The sequence below is a fragment of the Ipomoea triloba genome, chromosome 14 (genome assembly GCF_003576645.1).
Source record: "Ipomoea triloba cultivar NCNSP0323 chromosome 14, ASM357664v1".
NCBI classification, from domain to species: Eukaryota; Viridiplantae; Streptophyta; class Magnoliopsida; order Solanales; family Convolvulaceae; genus Ipomoea; species Ipomoea triloba.
Window position 1 is genome coordinate 16,039,448 of NC_044929.1, and position 18,164 is coordinate 16,057,611.

Here is an 18,164-nt window from a genome sequence, read left to right on the forward strand (position 1 = left end):
GAGATGAGGATGACCTCTTGGAGCAAAATGGCGTGGGCTAACATTGAGTAAGTTGACCGTGTGGAAAAATCAAAATGGAGGATGACTTGCTTTAAGAATTATTTGGTGATGAGGATGACTTACATAAATAAAAGGGGAAGGATGACCTTGCTCTTTAACATTGGTGATGAGAATTACTAGCAACATTAAAAGGAGGTTTGATGTTGAGCATGATTTGCTTTTGAAGAGGCTGACCGTGTATGCTTTGAAAGGTAAGGATGACTTAGCCTTTGGATGTTAAAAATGAGGATGAGGATGACTTGGTTTCAAGACTAAACAAAGATCCATACAAAAAGGTCAACCACATTAATTTTATGAAGAGGATGACCGTGACTACAAGTTCAAAGAGGATGACTTGCTTTTTGGAAGATTAAAATTGAGGATGAGGATGACCTACTCTTTTATCTCATGCAAAGAGGTCAACCTATTATTTCATGCAAGGAGGCCAACTATAGGATGAATTACGTATCATCCAAAGGGGGAAGGAACAAATTCATTTTTGAGGCTAAGTATAACGTGATCAAATAAATAGGATGATCTATTTATTTCCAAAGGAGTCCAACACTGCCAACAACACTTCTAAAAAGGGAAAATATTATTTTCCTAAATAAGGCATGATGATGACTCCTAAAAGGTGATTTCAAATATTCTTCCTACATGGAGCTGAAGATCATTTTGAGAAAAGAGAATGTACTTTTCAGTGGCATTAATTATGCTCAAGCAAGAGTCACCAAACAGATATACTTCAGAGCAACCTGACTTATGGATTATGAACAAAGTCAAGTGTTCACATTACTAAAGTCAAGGATGGATCGCTACAAGTTACAAGGAAAATTATGTCAGTGATTGAAGAAGAACGTTGGAGGATTATGAGAAGCAAATATTCAAATTCATCTGACAGAGCCATCAAAGTTGACAAAGAACATCTGAAGGCATTAAATGTTCTGAATATTCATAACGGGCAAATAGCTAATTTAGCTATATAAACCCAAGAAGACTTGAAGACAAGCACGGCACTTGAAGCACTTAAACAGACAAGGGTTGAGAAGAAAACAACAAGTGATATCAGATTAAGTAAGTGCTTAGTATTGAGCTAAACACGAGAGAAATCAAGTCTTGAAAAGAAATACTTTTATTTCTTGAAAGAAATGGTAGGAATGTAGCTTTGTGCAAAACACTTTGTTGAAAAGCTTTGTGCGAAATACTTGAAAGAGTGCAGCTTTGTGCAGAACACTCGGGAAGACAAAGTGTAGCTGGGTGCAAAACACTTGGTTGATGAGCGTAGCTGGGTGCAAGACGCTCGTGAACATAGCTGGGTGCAAGACGTTCGGGTTTGAGTGTAGCTGTGTACAAAGAACACTCGGAGTAGTAGAGTGCTAGAAGGGCACTGATTCACTATTGTATCTGGGTGATTGAAGATAGTGGAATCTCTCCTTGGAGGAAGGAGAAAGTGGAGTAGGAGGATTACATCACCTCCGAACCACTATAAATCCCTGTGTCCATTTACTTTATCTGCTTACATATCTGCTTGCATATTTATCTATTTGATCATCACATGCATACTTTATCACATTAAATATCATTGCAGATTGATTCACGTGACATCATATTTTCATGCAAGACATATTCCAAGCTCAACCTCATCCTGATCAAGTATATTTGTTGTTATACTACGAACCCAACTATTCACTGCTTAAACTATTTCATCTGGGTTTGATAGTTCCCACGGTGGCAACAACAGCCCATCTCCGGCATCCTTGACCGCAACGCCGTGAAACAAAAAACAACAGCGGCGACTGAAACGCGGAGCAGCAGCAACTTGATGCCACCGGCGTCAACTGAAGGTGGGAATGGCACAGCGACATCGCCGGGGAGTCTAGCTCCGCCGCCGCCGCATCTCCTCTCCGCAACGTTAGTGACAGCCGCCGATCACTCGTGTTCGCAACGCCTCTGCCCGTTGACGACCTCACCAGAAGAAACGACGCCATAGTGATGGCTCATCCGAAGGGAGAACATGGAAGTGCCGTCACTCCAGCCATCTCCAATGGCCGTGAGTGTCGACGCAGAACCCACAAAACGCCAACGACGAACAGGGCAATGAAAAGGAACATTAGTGAAAATTGAAAAATTCAAATGTTTTTTATTTCATTTTTTTTTCTTAATGCATGATAAACCAAATTTCCTGCCCAATCAATTACAAATAATTTGTTCTTGATGTGGATTTAACTCCAGCAATCGATATATAATTCGTCTGAAATATACACCAATTATTATATCAAAAACCAAATAGATATATGGATATTTCAAAGAATTAATGTACAAAATATATACCAAGAACTTAATGTATATAAAACAAATTTATTGTTGATTTTAAGCATAATAATTAACCGGATAGAGATTATAAAGGCTCTTATACCAAATGTTAGATATAAATAATCTAACCATACAGAATAATTTATGAGAAACCTGACCTTGTAATAGCGGAAGCAGAAGCAGTGTTGATCTCCAACCACAGTTGATGTGATGCCTCTTGAACGGTAAATCATTAGCCATATTTGTCTCATACTTGACTCAGAACCCTAGATGGTGTATTGGTGTCTACTGAACAGTATGAGTACCGTGAACTGTATGTGATATACAATGTTTGTCCTGTATCCCATCAATACAGGTTTATATAAGCATAGAGTCTAGTTGAATAACAACTACTAGTTATTTAGTCCAACCAAACTACTTAATAAGTCTAGTCAACTTGCACCACTTAATTAAGGCCCTAATATATATATATATATATATATATATATATATATATATATATATATATATATATATTATTAGGGAAATTCTTACAATTTCTTCGAGGGTTGAAGTGATTCACCAAGCCTAGTAAGTTTTATCCTATTTTATTTATATTTTATTGGGTATCAAGAGAAATTGGTTTCATGATTTTATGTGCTTATTTGTATTATATTCTTATGTTTATATATTGATTGGATGATGAGTGATAGAGTAGGAGACATTGAACCCTTGAGGGATTAGAGAAAAATTTGAAGAACTTTGAGGAATAAGCTTTAACGGTAAGTGGATTGATTTTCTGCTTACCCTAAAAACTTTTTGTTTGATTGTAGAATATAAGTATCTGTTGTGGTATAAGTTGTACATATTGATGGTTAAATGAAATTTGGATTCAATAAATTATTTTTCTAGTTGTGGGTATTTGTATAAAAATTTGTATTTTAAATTTATAGATATATACAAGAAATATATGTATGAATGTTTAATAAGATACATGTATATATATACAAATTATTTTTATTATTATTTATGTATAGATAGGTATATCCTTATACGTATGTGAATCTATGTATAGTATATGTGGATTATATTTTATTGATGCATTGAAAAATGTGTGTATATGTATATGAGTTTAAATAAGATATGTATATTCCTTATACCTGTGCGTATATGTATCATAATTGTTTATGTATGTAATTCCTTTTCATTATGTATTTATATAAATACATGTATGTAATAATAAGGTATATATGTGTAAATTAGGTGAATTAATATTTAAGTTGTATAAATATATATATTTGTGTGTGTTGTACGTATGTATATAGATTATATATATATTACAACTCCTTATATTTATAATGTATATATTATATTTGTATATATACGTATGATTATGTACTGCATGTGCCGTATGTATTTTATAGTATTTACGTACATAATACCGTATAAATAACTCAATTATATTTATTTTATTTTAGTTCATATTACTAAATTGCCATATGTGACAATATGTATAAAATAAGATGTATTGGTAGTATTTATTGTTATGTATGTATTGTACCGTATGTAGTTCTCTTTTGCTAATTGATCTTAGATCAAGTATAATTAAAAGTTTTCTTTTAATAAAATATTATTTTATGAAATTAAGGATTCAAGAATTTTGAGCAAAGTAAAGTTTTTAATTGAAATATTTCTTTACAAATTTTCATGAGATTTATAGTATGGAAACAAAATGATTTAAGAAATTATATTTTTTCTTAAAAATTGGAACCTATGTGAAATTGAGAAAATTTTGATAAGTGGTTGAAAAATTATTTAATGTTGAGGAGTGCCCATAAGGAACAATCCTCGGGTACTAGGACACTATGGTGTGTTCTGTAGATGCGGGTCTGTGTACTCTAAATTACAGGGTAGTCAGTAGAAACGTTATCCTGACTACTAGGGCTGGTAACTTCCTGTAGGGGCTTGGAATCCTCATTCGAGGGTGTGCACACTTAAAGTTAGAGTCCAGTTTCCAATTGAGAATGAGAGCTTTGTGAAGCGTTCAGCATAAGTTCTGTTCGCTAGGGTCTAAGTATAAAGGACCATTTCCGAATATGTATGTTATGCTTCCATATTATTATTTTTAGTATGATATTATCTAATTTTCTGAGCAAAGGAAATGCAGCTGAATTTTTCTGAAGTTGGTAAAATACTACTACCCCTTTTCCAAATTATTTAAAAGTATTATTATTATTTTCTTTAAGGGGTAGGCAATTCCCTTACTTAGCATGTTTGCTAACCCCATTTTCTTTGTTATGTTATTGTTGTTGCTTGTGTAAGTAGCAGGAAGTGATTGATGAGAGCTGCAGTGGCAAGAGCTGTAGAATGAGTTTGTTGAAGGCTTGGGGATTTAGCAAATAAAATTTATGTAGTTAAGACTTGTTAAGATTTCTTATTATTTTGAGGACTTGTGAGAACTTTGTTATTTTATTTTGATTGGTTTAGCCTTAGTACTTAGGTTTTGTGGTTGCCTAAGTGTGGCGGTAATACCCTCGTATAAATTTTGTATGCTTCTGTAATGATCTTAGTGAATTATTAAGAAAGAAAAAAAATTTAAGCAAAATTTGGTCTTGAAAAATGGGGGTGTTACATAAGCTAAATGATGCCTTGTGGGCCTTCCGCACCATTTACAAAGCTCCTACCGACACCACCCCGTACCAACTTGTTTATGGAAAGGCGTATCGTCTACCGGTAGAGGTTGAACATCGGGCATATTGGGCGATTAAGAAGCTTAATGAGGATCTATCTATAGCTGGAAGGGAAAGAACGCTCCAACTCAACGAGCTTGAAGAGTGGTGTTTGCTCGCATATGAGACTTTAAAAGCTTACAAAGAGAGGTCTAAGCTCTACCACGACATGCATATTAAGATAAACAAGGAATTCGTGGTAGGAGAAAGCTAAAGTCTAGATAGACCGGTCCTTACATGGTCACGAGAGTCTTTCCCTGTGGTACTTTAGAAATCTTGCATCCCGAGAAAGGAAACCTCAAGGTGAATGGGCATCAAGTCAAGAAGTATTTTGGGACGGACGATGTGCAAGGAGTGGTTAATTCTTGTGGTTTGGAGCCATGGGATGAGGAGCGATGAAAGGAGTGATAAAAGAAAAAGTGTAAAAGAATGAAAAAAAGAAAAAGAGAGAGAAAAATCAAAAAGATGGTCAAATTCGTCGAGCTAAAGACATTAAACGTAGCACTACTCGGGAGGCAACACGATGTTTTTATTGCTTTTGTTTTAATTTGGCATATTGTTTTGATAGTGGTTAGTTTTTTATTCCATGTTTGTTGATTTTGTACCCTTATTTGGTAGGTTTTGTAGCTCTAATTTGCAGGTTTTAAAAGTGCACAAGGCAAAATGAAGCAATTTTGAACCGAAGAAGGAAAGTGACCAAAAGACTGGTCCATGCGTGGACGCAGGAGTGGGACGTCTCTAAAGTTTTCCCACGCCTGTCCCACGCGTGGACGCCGGCGTGTGCAGACCAAGGACAAATTTTTTTCTCGGAACAACGGCATAGATGCTTGGAAGCTAAAGTGTTGAAATTCGGGATGCTTACTAGGTTATATACCTCTTATCCCTTGTTATATTGTTATTTATACCCCATTTTCTAATTCTAAAAGTGTGGAAAGGCGCTCAATGTGATCTTTATTAGACCTGTGCTTTCTTTTCCACCAATCTTCATGACAATATCGAGGACGATGTTTGGTCTAAAGTGTGAAAAGAACACATTGTGCTTTGAAATTGTTTGTGATGCTTAATTAATTGATTAATTGATTGGTTTTGTTGAATGGGTGTGTTCGATCTTTGGAGAGTGCGTCATTGTTCACATTATCTATGAAGAATGCTAAGTATGTGCCAAAAAGTTTTACTTTGTGAATAGCCATGGGAAGTACCCCTCTTATACCAAATTTTGTAAAAATTTTGTGTGCTTGCATGATGTTCACCTCTCATTTTGTGAAGACCTTAGTCAATGATCTCTCGAAGTGGGAGTGTGCACCTCTTAATTTTAGAAAGATAATTGTAAGCGAAGCGCATAATTGAACTAATCTTGGTAGGGCATGGGGCAAAAGGTGAGCCTTTGGTGAGAAATGTGAGTAAATCCAGATCCCTAAATAAAAGGCATGAGGGGTTGTAATGAAGAAGTTTGAAAAAAGGCTAGTTTTGGCCACTCCTAGAGATAAGATCCGAGGTGAGCCGTCTTGCTAGGATTTAGGGCAACCATTGCACCGTCTTCGAACAAGTGTAGAGCTCTGCGTGAAGTCGGTTATCCCAAAGGCGTAATCCTAGAAGACAAGAAAACAAGAGAGGAGGTGTGCACATCATTGCCACTAGGGGGCTCGGCTCGAAGGCCTTTGCACAATGAGAGGTAAATCAAAATTTGGATTGCATGCTTGATAATGTGAAAAATGAGTTTTGATTAACCAAAATGTGACCTCGGGGGTTTTGCTTCGTTTGTATATTCTTAGAGTGTATGGCACATAATTATCATCCTTTGTAAATATTGTGGCAGATATCACCCTCTCCGGTTGGTTACACCCTAGGCCTACTTGACCAATTAGTTGACTGGGTAGCATAGATACCTTTGGCACTTAAATGATATTTGGGTTCAATTGTGAATTGCTCGAGTACGAGCAACCTAAAGTGTGGAAACTTTGATAGGTGCCAAAAGTACCTATGTCTAGGGTCTATTAAGGGGTTGTTTAACATCGATTAATGCCTTTGTGTGAAACAATTTGTGGTATTTATGCTTTGATGTGCTAACACCTGTGAGAATGCTATCTTTAGAATGTTTTTTAGAGGAATCTAATAGGTTCGGGATCACGAAGAGGTCACGAGATGAGGTAAAGGATCAATTGGACGATGGACCGACCGTGGCACACTCAAAACCAAACCGCGCAAGTGAAAAAGCAAAAGGAGAAGGGTAACACCTTGTCCACACCTATCCCACGCGTGGAGACAAGCGTGGGACGTTCCCATAATGGATCAACGCCTGTGTCCACGCGTGGACGGGCCACTTAAAGGAGAGCGCGTTAGGGAGTTCCAATTCAGTTCAAATTTAGTTCAAAAGGGGGACAATTCAGCAAGTTAGGGAGTTCCAATTCAGTTCCAAACTTTAGATTTTGAGCTTAGAGAGCTTTAGGTTAGATTTTTAGAGAGAGAAAGGAGAAGAAAACAAGGATTGAAGGAGATCTTGAGAGGAATCAAGCTTAGATTGGATTGTAAACTTCAATTGGTAACACTTTTCATTTCCAAATTTTTAATCCTTTTCATTTCCTACATTGCAATTTCAATTACTACATTGAAGCTTTATCTTGAATAGTTTTCTTCTTGCCAGTTTACTTTTGGAATTGAAGTTGAGGTAATGTTAGTCTTGTTCATGAATGGTAGTGGCTAATTAGCTAGGATTGGATTGGGAGACCTAAACTCTTGCACTTATGAATTAATTTGTTGAAATTAGAGATCGAATTGACTTTGTTCTATCTTTGTGGTGAGTATATATGCTCATGCTTGATCTTGATGAATTGAGAGCCCTGATTGCACCAAGAGTTAGAGGTCACACACTTGGCGAGATATCACAAGTGTGTGAGAACCTAGATGCTCACAACTCCGGCCCTCTATGGGAGGATGACGTCCGGAGGAAACTCGTAGACAAGATATTTGATGAAATTTTTCAACTGAATGAGGATTGGGAGTCCGAGTGTGACGCCACTCGGTATGGTGCATATAGTTTCCTTAGGTAGACCAATTGTCATTTCGACTTCTACCATAGCCCGTAGAGTGCAAGAGTCAAGGAACCCTAATCTAACTCATTTACCTTACGCGTGTTTTAGTTGAATTGAATCACTTCCCGAACCAATGCCTTGTGACTACTTTATTCCCGAATTGTTTTAGTAGTTAAAGGTAGTTTCTCTAAACTCTCCAATTTGACATCCTTCGAGAACACGATACTCGGGGATTCCCTCTCCGTTTTATCACCTTCCACATCACCGCTAAAACTACTATTTCACTTTTCTATAAGGAAAAATATTAGAACATCTTTCCATATAAAAAGGGAGAGTCAATAAAGGATTTCTCTCTTGACATAAAGAAGAAGAACTACTATAAGAAAGGAGATTTTGTGAGTGATTTTGGAATGCTAAGAATAAGAAATGAGTAAGGTATTTATAGGTGAAGCTTAGGGTTAATCTTGTAAATAACCTCAAGTTCAAGGTATAATTAAAATCTACCCATTATTTTGTCATCCCATAACCTAACACACCATTGGTGTGGATATTATGTCATCCCTATATCACACACCATATATTTTATTCCAATAATAATCTCGATTGAACCATAATCCTGACTGGATTGCGTATATGAACTGGGCTACCATATTATCTTTATGGCCGTAATGCCATATCCAAAAGGCATATTCCAAATGAATTCGCAATGGCTTCAAATCCCATTCATTCTTTCCCTCATCATTTTTTTCTCTCCCACTCATTCACAATATTTTTCTCTTCCTCCTTTTCGAAGTCACCATTTTTCTCTCCCTCAAATTTATCCTCACTTTCCACACTACTTTTGTCAAACACAATGTAACCCTTTCATCACCACCCATTTCCTCTTCAACTTGGCCAAAAGATTGCACATTATCAAGGCACAATTTATCACACAATTCATCGATCACATTTTTCCAAGCAAGTATCCATGTATTTCAAATTCACATGCGGTTATTCATCTCATGTTCAACTTTATCTATTTCATGATCATCGTCACCTTGTGAGCATTCAAATCAAAACATTCATATAGGTTAATGTCCAATGTTTATATTTAAATAAATATTTGAAAGTATATCAATGCAAGATTATATAGGAAAAGTTTATACATGGGTAATTGAATGTCGAATTTTTTTACTTAAATATCTAACTCAAAGTATATGAATCCAAGATAATATAGAAAATTCGTTATAATTATTACTAAAATAAATGTTTGGAACCTTGTAAAATCGATAGTCTAAATATTTGGTCTAAAAATGATAGTCTAAATAAATACTACTTTTAATTTGAATTTTTCTAAGTGTTCGTAATTCTCTTTTGAGTAACATTGTCATTGTCTTCATCTTTACTATTTGTTCTCTTCCTTTTTGTTGGTAGTGTGTTATTTGCAATTCGGTTATTGTTGGTAGCATATAAGATAACGTCATGCAATGAGATTATGATATAGGAGCTATGGACATTCCTTTAGGTGTTCTTTTTATTGGGGTTCATTTGGTTCAACCATTATTGTTGAATGAGTTATTGTAGATAAAGAAACCCATAGTTTAAGAAAAAAGATTAAATAAATTAATAAAAATTTGAAAATTTAAAATATTATGTATTCCAAAGATATTAAAAGATAGTTTCTCGCTTCAATTTGCTGGGTAATGGGTTATTTGAGTACTTTCATTGTCAACAAATCCCCCAAGTAGTTAATATGATTGGTTTCAAACTATTCTTTTTTATTTTTTCATGGTATTAAAGAAATACATATGTATCATTTTTTTTGTGTAACTACTAATTCATTTAATTCAATAAGAGTAAAATAGAGTGACTCCGCTTCAATTTGTTGGGTTATTATTTGAGTACTCTCTTTGTCAACCAATCCCCAATTAGTTAATATAATTAGCTTCAAATTATTTTAAAATTTTTTTTCATAGTATTAATAAAATACTTGGTAACTAAATACATAACATTATTTTGTACTATAACTTTGATAACTCATTACCCGATAAACTACCTTTTAATATCTTTGGAATACATAATATTTTAAATTTTCAAATTTTTATTAAATTATTTAATCTTTTTTCTTAAACTAGGGACTTTTTTATCCACAATAACTCATTCAACAATAATGGTTGAACCAAATGAACCCCAAGCAGAACACCTAAAGGAAAGTTCATAGCTCTTATATCATAATCTCATTGTATGACGTTGCCATCTATGCTACCAACAATATCCGAATTGCAAATAACACACTACCACAAAAAGGAAGAGAACAAATAGTAAAGATGAAGACAATGACAATGTTACTCAAAAGAGAATTAAGAACACTTAGAAAAATTCAAATTAAAAGTACGTAGTAGTATTTATTTAGACTATCATTTTTAGACCAAATATTTAGACTATTGATTTACAAGGTTGCAAACATTTATTTTAGTAATAATTATAATGAATTTTCTATATTATCTTGGATTCATATACTTTGAATTAGATATTTAAATAAAAAAATTCGCCATTCAATTACCCATATATAAATTTCTCCTATATAATCTTGCATTGATATACTCTCAAATATTTATTTAAATATAAACATTGGGCATTAACCATTCGCACAATGCGCGTATAAAACTAGTTTTTATAATAACTATTATGATTTCTATCATAAGTAACAAAACTATCCTAGATTCGACCCGTCTCATATATTAAGATCCTTGAGACGCTCACACACAAGTATGATTCCATGAATATTTGTTTGAGTTCATTAAAAACAAAAACAAAAACGAAAACAAACAAACAAACAAAAACAAAACAAAAAGGGAAAAAAAATCCTGCCGACAGACCATAGTGAACAAATGAACATGAGAGCAAGTGTGTTATTATTATTTGCTCAAAATGTTTGTATTATATCCATTTTGTTACATATATAATATCTTTAAAATATGTCACGAGATTTTAAAGTACGGAGTACATGTTAACACTTGGTGGATGCGGTATTGACTCTTTGTGTTTCAATAAGTTGAGAAAGTATAGACAAACAGATACTACATACAATTTAAGTGTATATACCATTTATTAATTATGGAGGCATTTCCATTTTTGGTCCTATTGTTATTGGGGCATTGCCAATTTTAGTCCACTTCATTAATTTTTGCCACAATGCGGCCAGTCTTATTTAGTCCTTGCCAGTTTTAGTCCACCGTTAAAATTTTCGTCAAATGGCCATCCAAAACAGAGGTATTTTTGGTCTTTTCATGCTTTGGTCATCTCCTTGACCCCTTGTAGTGGTTTTCCTTACACATTTTCATCCAATGAAGAAGTCCGACGAAAGCCATGTGAGCCACATTACAAACCCATGGCATTTGAATGATTCACAATCAATATACTTACTCATACTGAAACTTACAAAGTCATCTTTTTGAAGATCGAAGAAATTCCGGGACTTGGATAAAACTTTGTAATCCGCTTTTGTTCTTTTAATTGACATAGACCCCGAACCTCTTCATTGGATGAAAATGTATAAGGAAAACCACTACAAAGGGTAAAGGAAATGATCAAAGCATGAAAATATCAAAATACCCATGTTTTGGACAATTATTTGACAAAAATTTTAATGGTGGACTAAAAGTGATAAGGACTAAATAAGACTGGCTGCAATGTGACAAAAATTAATGAAGTGGACTAAAATTCGCAATGCCCCAATAACAGTAAGACCAAAAATGAAAATGACTCTTAATTATGTTATATTAGATGCATTATTATCCTATTAACGTGATATACTATAATTGATCCAAATATAAATTAATCGTAATTCAAATTTTACTCTTATGGGACACAAGTGTTTGAAACGCACAAATGGTCCTCCCTAAAATATGCCAACAAGTATTTCGATGGTCGCATAATTCACTAGTATTCTTATACTTGAGAAGTCTGATTCAAAGGTGACGAAGAAAATTCACACCTTAGGTATCGACTAGGTAAACCAAAGTCTAATTCATTGTTCTATTGTTACCACATATAAACGACTACACCATTTTGTGCACAAGGTTCTTGTGTCCCAATTTTCCCACCCACCAACCACAAGACTCTCAAAGCATTCAGACTGGGAAAAATACAAGGTCAGCTAATACAGAACTAAACTGGGAAAAGCACCAATACACAACTTTGTTTTTACTAATAGTAAAAGATAAAACAGTGAAGTTTACATGTGAATATGTGATAGCCTAGTACAGCTCTGATATGAAGGAGTAAAACAGCAAGACAATGAATAAAAAGGATTGAAGAGCACGCAAACAGATAGCTTCCGGAATTCTAGCCCCTAACAGGGGAAAACAGTGTCTAAAACCATATCATGAGTTTAGAAAGCTATGAGCAGCATCTGAACTCAGTTCTTCATAAACCTGAAAGCAACAAATAAGAGGTTGAGTCACTTACTGAGGTAATTATGTCCAAAGATTCCATAGTCAACCAAATAGCAAAAGCGCTATCATGGAGTATACTTACAAGTTTCATGTAAACTTGCTGAAATGCCTTGCAAAACTTTTCTGCTTCCACTGTGCCAACCTGTAAATTGCAAGGACAACTGCAGTTAAAGAGCCATTACATCTTCATCACATCATTTCAGTTCCATTGCCAATCAATGGAGAGCTTGAATAGGTGTTTCTACAATAGACAATATGGATGCAAAGCAAAAGCAAGAGGGAAGGAAATCAGGAAAATATTGCTTTTAGGTCGGGTGCCAGTGTTCTGTGTTCCTGCTACAATGAAGAGTGCATATGCACTATGTTCTGGTCTACTGCTAAGGAAGATAGAGTTGGGGTGTGTCTAATTTGATTCTTCTAGGGGTTTCACTAGTTTTAAGTTTCAATGGTCATTTCTTGTACGGATCATGATGGGTTCTCTTCTTTGCAGGTACACCTCCATCTATGATTGTAGTAGATGGGTTTCACCTCAGTTTTGTGTTTTTAATGAAATCACATTACCATATCAGAATCTATGGAAGTATTCGTTAAACATGATACAATAGAAAGACAATTCTGAGTTGACATAAGGAAATGGCTACATAGAATTAAGATATCATTTATAATTTTTTGCACCCACCCATTTCTCTTAGATGCCAAAAAGTAACACCCTGCTCATCAACGTTTATCTTTTCTCTGAATTAGAGGTGGTAGCATTGACTATTCAAGTGGGAAAAAGAAAAAAGGAATCTATCCCTGATTTACAACAAAGTATAACACAAATTGGAAAATCATAGAACACAAAGTAGCAGATCATGATAACAAACAGAACTCATATCATCTGGTGGAATGCCTATAAATGAACAAGTGATTCATAACCATAAGAGTGGAATATGTTCTGTATACTAGACAGCAAAAAGTGATGCATTCCCCTATTTGCTAGTGAATGTTGGGTTAGCCTGTATTCCATAAAGACATAATTCCATTCATCAACCAAGGAATAAAAATAATGAGTAATAAGACAAACCTTTTGCTCTGCAACTGCCTTCAGTTTGTTCCAAAATGCATCTGTATCATGTCAATACATCTAGTTAACAAAAATTTCCAATTCAAATGATTAAGAATACATACTAAACTACTGTCTAATCCCTTAGAGGTTCATGTCACCATATCATTTTCAACTACAGCTCCGCACCGAATCTCAACAATCGTTCAATCTACCAAGTAAATTGTAGCAGAACAAAAAGAAACCTTATGATTCAAAGAGAAAAAACAGTGCTCATGTAAGCATTTTCAGTATGTATTCGAATCCAAAGCAACAACAAAAATGCAAATACTTCAGGTTTCTCTAATTTAGAAACATAGTGCATGCATTTTCCATAAAAAGAAATTGAACCCTTAATGGTTTACAAAAGTACCATGGTAGTCAATTTCCCGAGTCTTAGAACTACCTCCATCAGCTCCATTCCCTTCATTGAGTAGTTTCCTTCCCTAATGGTGAAAATTTTGGAATCAGATGCTATAAAGCTATAATTTAACCAAGCTCCATACCGAAAGCATTCTATGTTTATCTACCTCCAAATTTCGCACCGACTGAGAAGCTGATTGCCTCGTCTCAGATTCAAGCTGAAAGTAAAAAAATAAATAAATAAATAATTGTTTCAAGCAACTAAATATATCAATTACTTCAGCAACTAATTCTTTTCTCTATAATCTAAACCTAAACTTTAACTTAAATTCCTGGAAAGTTAATATCAGCTAGCAGAGGCAAATCAAAGAATATGGAAAAAGAGAACAGATAATAAAATATAGTGTAGTCTCGGAGAAATTTGTGTATATACGGTTGTATCTATCAGAGAGTTGGGAGGTTTACGTGAAAATCGCGAGATCTGACGACCGGGAAGAGCTCAAGAAAACGTCGGAATTCAAGCTCATCCATGGCCGGAACTCCTGCCTTCTCCGAGTTGAACGCTCAACGTCGTCTGGTGCAAGAATTTCAAGTCAATACTCAATAGTCCTTGTCCTTTCAAATTGCTTTCTTTTAAAATTTTTTTTTCTTCCATGGGTGATGAAAATGTTTAACTTTTAGTCCCTTAAGTAGTATTTCACTTATAGTTACAGTAAAATTAAAAAGGAGTTAATTCCATTTTTGGTCCTAGATCTATAGGCGTCATTCCACTTTTAGTCTTTTTTTTCAAAACATTTCATTTTGGTCCTAGTATTATTGTGGCATGACTATTTTTGGTCCTTTATCAACAAAATTGTTAAAATTCTCATAAATGCAAGGGCATTTCGGTCTCAAATAGGGATTTTTTTTAAAAAAAATAAAATATAAAATATAGCGGATCAACTTACTTTGTAAAAAAAAAGATCAAAATGTCATTGTATTTAACGTCATTTTAACGATTTTGTTGAAGGAGGACCAAAAATGGTCATGTCACAATAATACTAGGACCAAATGTGGATATTTTAATAAAAAGGGACTAAAAGTGGACTACTACCTATAAATCTAGGATCAAAAATAGAATTAACTCAATTAAAAAGGGAAAATTGCTATTTGGCTCTTGTGACTATTGATCTTGTTAATTGCACTTCACTATTTTTAAAGTTGTTAATTGAATACCTTAACTAATTAATTTTTATTAATTTTGATCGCTCCGGTCAAATTATCGACGAAAAGTGGCCAAAAAATTTGAATTTTTATTAATTTTGATCGCTCCGGTCAAATTATCGACGAAAAGTGGCCAAAAAATTTGAATGGATAAAATCTTGAGGGAAATTTAGTCATTAGCTTCTCCTCTTTTCTTCTTCTCCGTTTCTTATCTTCTACGCCGCCGAATTTTTTTTCTTCTTCTCCTTTTCTTCTCTTATTCTCTATTGCTCAACATTCGATTGGACATTAACATAATAAAATGACCCACTACTCGGCGCTACAAAATTCACATATCAAAACGAACATCATCATCCGAACTAGTCAAACTGTACTATCAATGATAAGAAGAAGGCGAATTCTGAAGATGAAGGAATCAATCTCTTTGTCGAGAGCTCTGTTCGGCGAATTAATTTGTGGTGCAGTGGTGGTTGGAGGTACTCCAGTCGGCGTTCGTAGGTACGACGAGTTCTGGCAGTTGCCTGGAAATTTCTCCGGAGCAACAGCACGGACTACTCTAGCTCTTTCTTTTGTTTTCTTAATTTGCATTGTGTTGCAATATGATTCTATGTACTCGTAATTAGCAGTCTCTCAAATCTCAATTCCAATTTATGAGGTTAGGGCCTAAGTATAACACTAATTGCAGGGCTTAATTATGATACTCATTCGGAAGTTGAGAATGGCGTCTAAGCTTTAACAAGTTTCAGCAAAAAAATTTCGGCTTCAACAAAAACATTTCGACGACATAGAAGAAAAGAAACAGTGGAGAAGAAAAGATGATGGGCAAATGACTAAATTGCCCTCAAGATTTTATCCATTCAAATTTTCTAGCCACTTTTTGCCGGCAAATTGACTGGAGCGACCAAAATTGATAAAAATTGAGTAGTTAAGGTATTCAATTAACAATTTTGAAACTCGTGAGCAATTAAAAAGACCCAATAGTCACATGACCAAAATAGCAATTTACCCTTTTTAATTTTACAGTATAAGTGATGCGTTGGTGTTAAGGCCTCGATGTTTTAAGGTACCCCAAGGAAGTAAATTTGGTTCATAAGGTCGCTAAATCATGTGATGGAAAGAATAGATGATAGACTGAATCTCTAGAAGAAAAAGGAGATATTGCTAAAAGTTTTGCCTATTAAAGGAATGATGGGGATTTGTAAGAAGGATAAGTCAAGCTAGGGGTTCTTTGTTCATAAAAAGGTCTTGGAGATGTATGATGATGTGAATTGAATATCTATACTACGAAGATGCTATGGTATGGCTAACGAAGATTGAATGACATAGACGTCAATAACGCTACTAACGTAAAGGTGATTAGTGTTTATAATAATAACGATAGTTGCAAGTTAATTGGATGAGGATATTATGGTCCGATGATATGGTAATCATGAATGGGATGAATTACCAATAATGTCAATGATAAGTAATCTCGGTGTTAATAGTTGAATGAGGAATGATTGAGAAGTGGCTTCTAGGTCGGCTTTGCCAACTAAATTGGACAAGAATTTATAAGCGTATTGAAGAAGGATATTCGTGATTCGTCGTATGTAGCTCCTCCTGCAGAAGTAAAGATGAATGAGGCTTTAGCTTATGAAGTAAATCTGGTAAGAATTTCGGATTCGAGACGCGTGAGAAGCCAAGGCAAGAACCGTCAATCGGTCAACGTGTTGTGATCGAATCGTTTGACCGAAGAGACCCACCGCTTGAAGTTGAAATTCCTTATTCTTTTATTGTCTTCTTCTTGAAATGATTATGTGCAAGATGACAACCTTATTTCCTAAGTTGTAGCCTTGATAACCTTAATTCTATTCTTAACCAACGATGTCCTTGAATTAGAAGCCTAAACCCCTCATTATCTTTTTCTTATCTGACCGAATTCTTCAAAACTAAGCGTATATTCTATACATATTTTTCTCTATCTACTACCGTACCAATTTTAGACTCTTTATCCCCAAAATCATTTTGAGCTTCGGGGACAAAGCTCATTTTAAGGGGGTAGAGTGTGACACCGCGCATTTTCCTATATTATTATTATTTTATAATTATAAATATTTTGAAAAAGAATTATTTTCTTATTATTAAATATTTTAATAAATATTTTTAAATCTAATTACTTTGTTATGGGCTTTGGTTAATTTATTTTTATAATTACTATTTTACTAACCACATATCCTAAGCCCATAATATATAATTTCTATTATATGTATATGAACCCAATAAATCATTCTTGAGCTCAAATGATTCTTATCTCCTAGAATTCTTCTAAGCCCAAATATATATAACGGTGGAGCTCGGCGGTGAAGTCCAGCAGCCTCCCTACCAACAATGAAGCAGTAGGCGTGAGGCAGCGAAAATTCAGGCGGTGGAGTAACGACGAGAAGACCAGCGACCTCCTCTCTCTCGCTCTCTCTCTATTTCGGTTCGATAGCATCGTTGTCTTCTCTGTTCTAGCAACCCCCTCTATTTTCGACGAACTTGTGGCGGCGTACTCAAGCATCGACGTGGTTGATCTGGCTTTGACTACGATGTCTAGTTCTCCCTTTGGCCCAACAGTAGGTCCAGCGTGCAGAACAGGCGACGTCCAATGATTGGCTCCCTTGTTTTCCAGGCGTGGTGTTCGAATGGCAGCAAATCAGGCGTGGCGTTTCCTTCGGCCATCCCTCTCCTCCGGCGATCGTAGGTAAGCTCCAGATGTTGACGATGATGATTTTGTTGCGTACTGATGTTATGGGTGTTATTTTGAAAATAATGAGGATGGGTTAAATAAAGATGTTATGGTATTATGAGGGATTAATGTTAATAGGGATTAAAGAATAATTAATGGTGATGGATGATAATACAAAGACTATAAATAAGAGGTTTATGAGCTGAAGAGGTGGATTAATACTATTATTAGTATTAATAATTTTGGTAATTAAGTGTGGACTCAATTTGGTTCTTAGGTTCC

General features: G+C 34.9%; 2 protein-coding genes across 3 annotated transcripts; one reads left to right on the forward strand and one right to left on the reverse strand.

Moving 5' to 3' along the window:
• Window positions 1-4,950: 4,950 nt before the first annotated feature.
• LOC116004019 lies at window positions 4,951-5,274 on the forward strand. The gene has a single exon (XM_031243959.1). The coding sequence runs from the start codon at window positions 4,951-4,953 to the stop codon at window positions 5,272-5,274; it is 324 nt and encodes a 107-aa protein (XP_031099819.1).
• Window positions 5,275-12,239: 6,965 nt separating this feature from the next.
• Window positions 12,240-14,614, reverse strand: LOC116003791. Of its 2 annotated transcripts, none has more exons than XM_031243718.1 (6): window positions 14,438-14,614; window positions 14,140-14,190; window positions 14,016-14,055; window positions 13,592-13,632; window positions 12,608-12,667; window positions 12,240-12,504 (listed from the first exon to the last, which is right to left on the reverse strand). In XM_031243718.1, exons 1-6 carry the CDS (start codon window positions 14,501-14,503, stop codon window positions 12,454-12,456), a joined length of 309 nt encoding a protein of 102 aa, XP_031099578.1. In that variant the 5' UTR covers window positions 14,504-14,614; the 3' UTR covers window positions 12,240-12,453. The 2 variants fall into 2 exon arrangements, with proteins under 2 accessions (XP_031099578.1, XP_031099577.1); XM_031243717.1 differs by having other exon boundaries at window positions 13,983-14,055; window positions 14,438-14,604.
• Between the last annotated feature and the right edge of the window lie 3,550 nt (window positions 14,615-18,164).

Coding starts and splice junctions, on each gene's coding strand:
- LOC116004019 (XM_031243959.1), top strand. CDS start 4,951: ATGGGGGTGTTACATAAGCTAAATGATGCCTTGTGGGCCTTCCGCACC.
- LOC116003791 (XM_031243717.1), bottom strand. CDS start 14,503: ATGGATGAGCTTGAATTCCGACGTTTTCTTGAGCTCTTCCCGGTCGTC. Junction 14,191..14,437: donor TCAGATCTCGCGATTTTCAC/GTAAACCTCCCA, acceptor TTTTACTTTCAG/CTTGAATCTGAGACGAGGCA. Junction 14,056..14,139: donor AGTCGGTGCGAAATTTGGAG/GTAGATAAACAT, acceptor TTTCACCATTAG/GGAAGGAAACTACTCAATGA.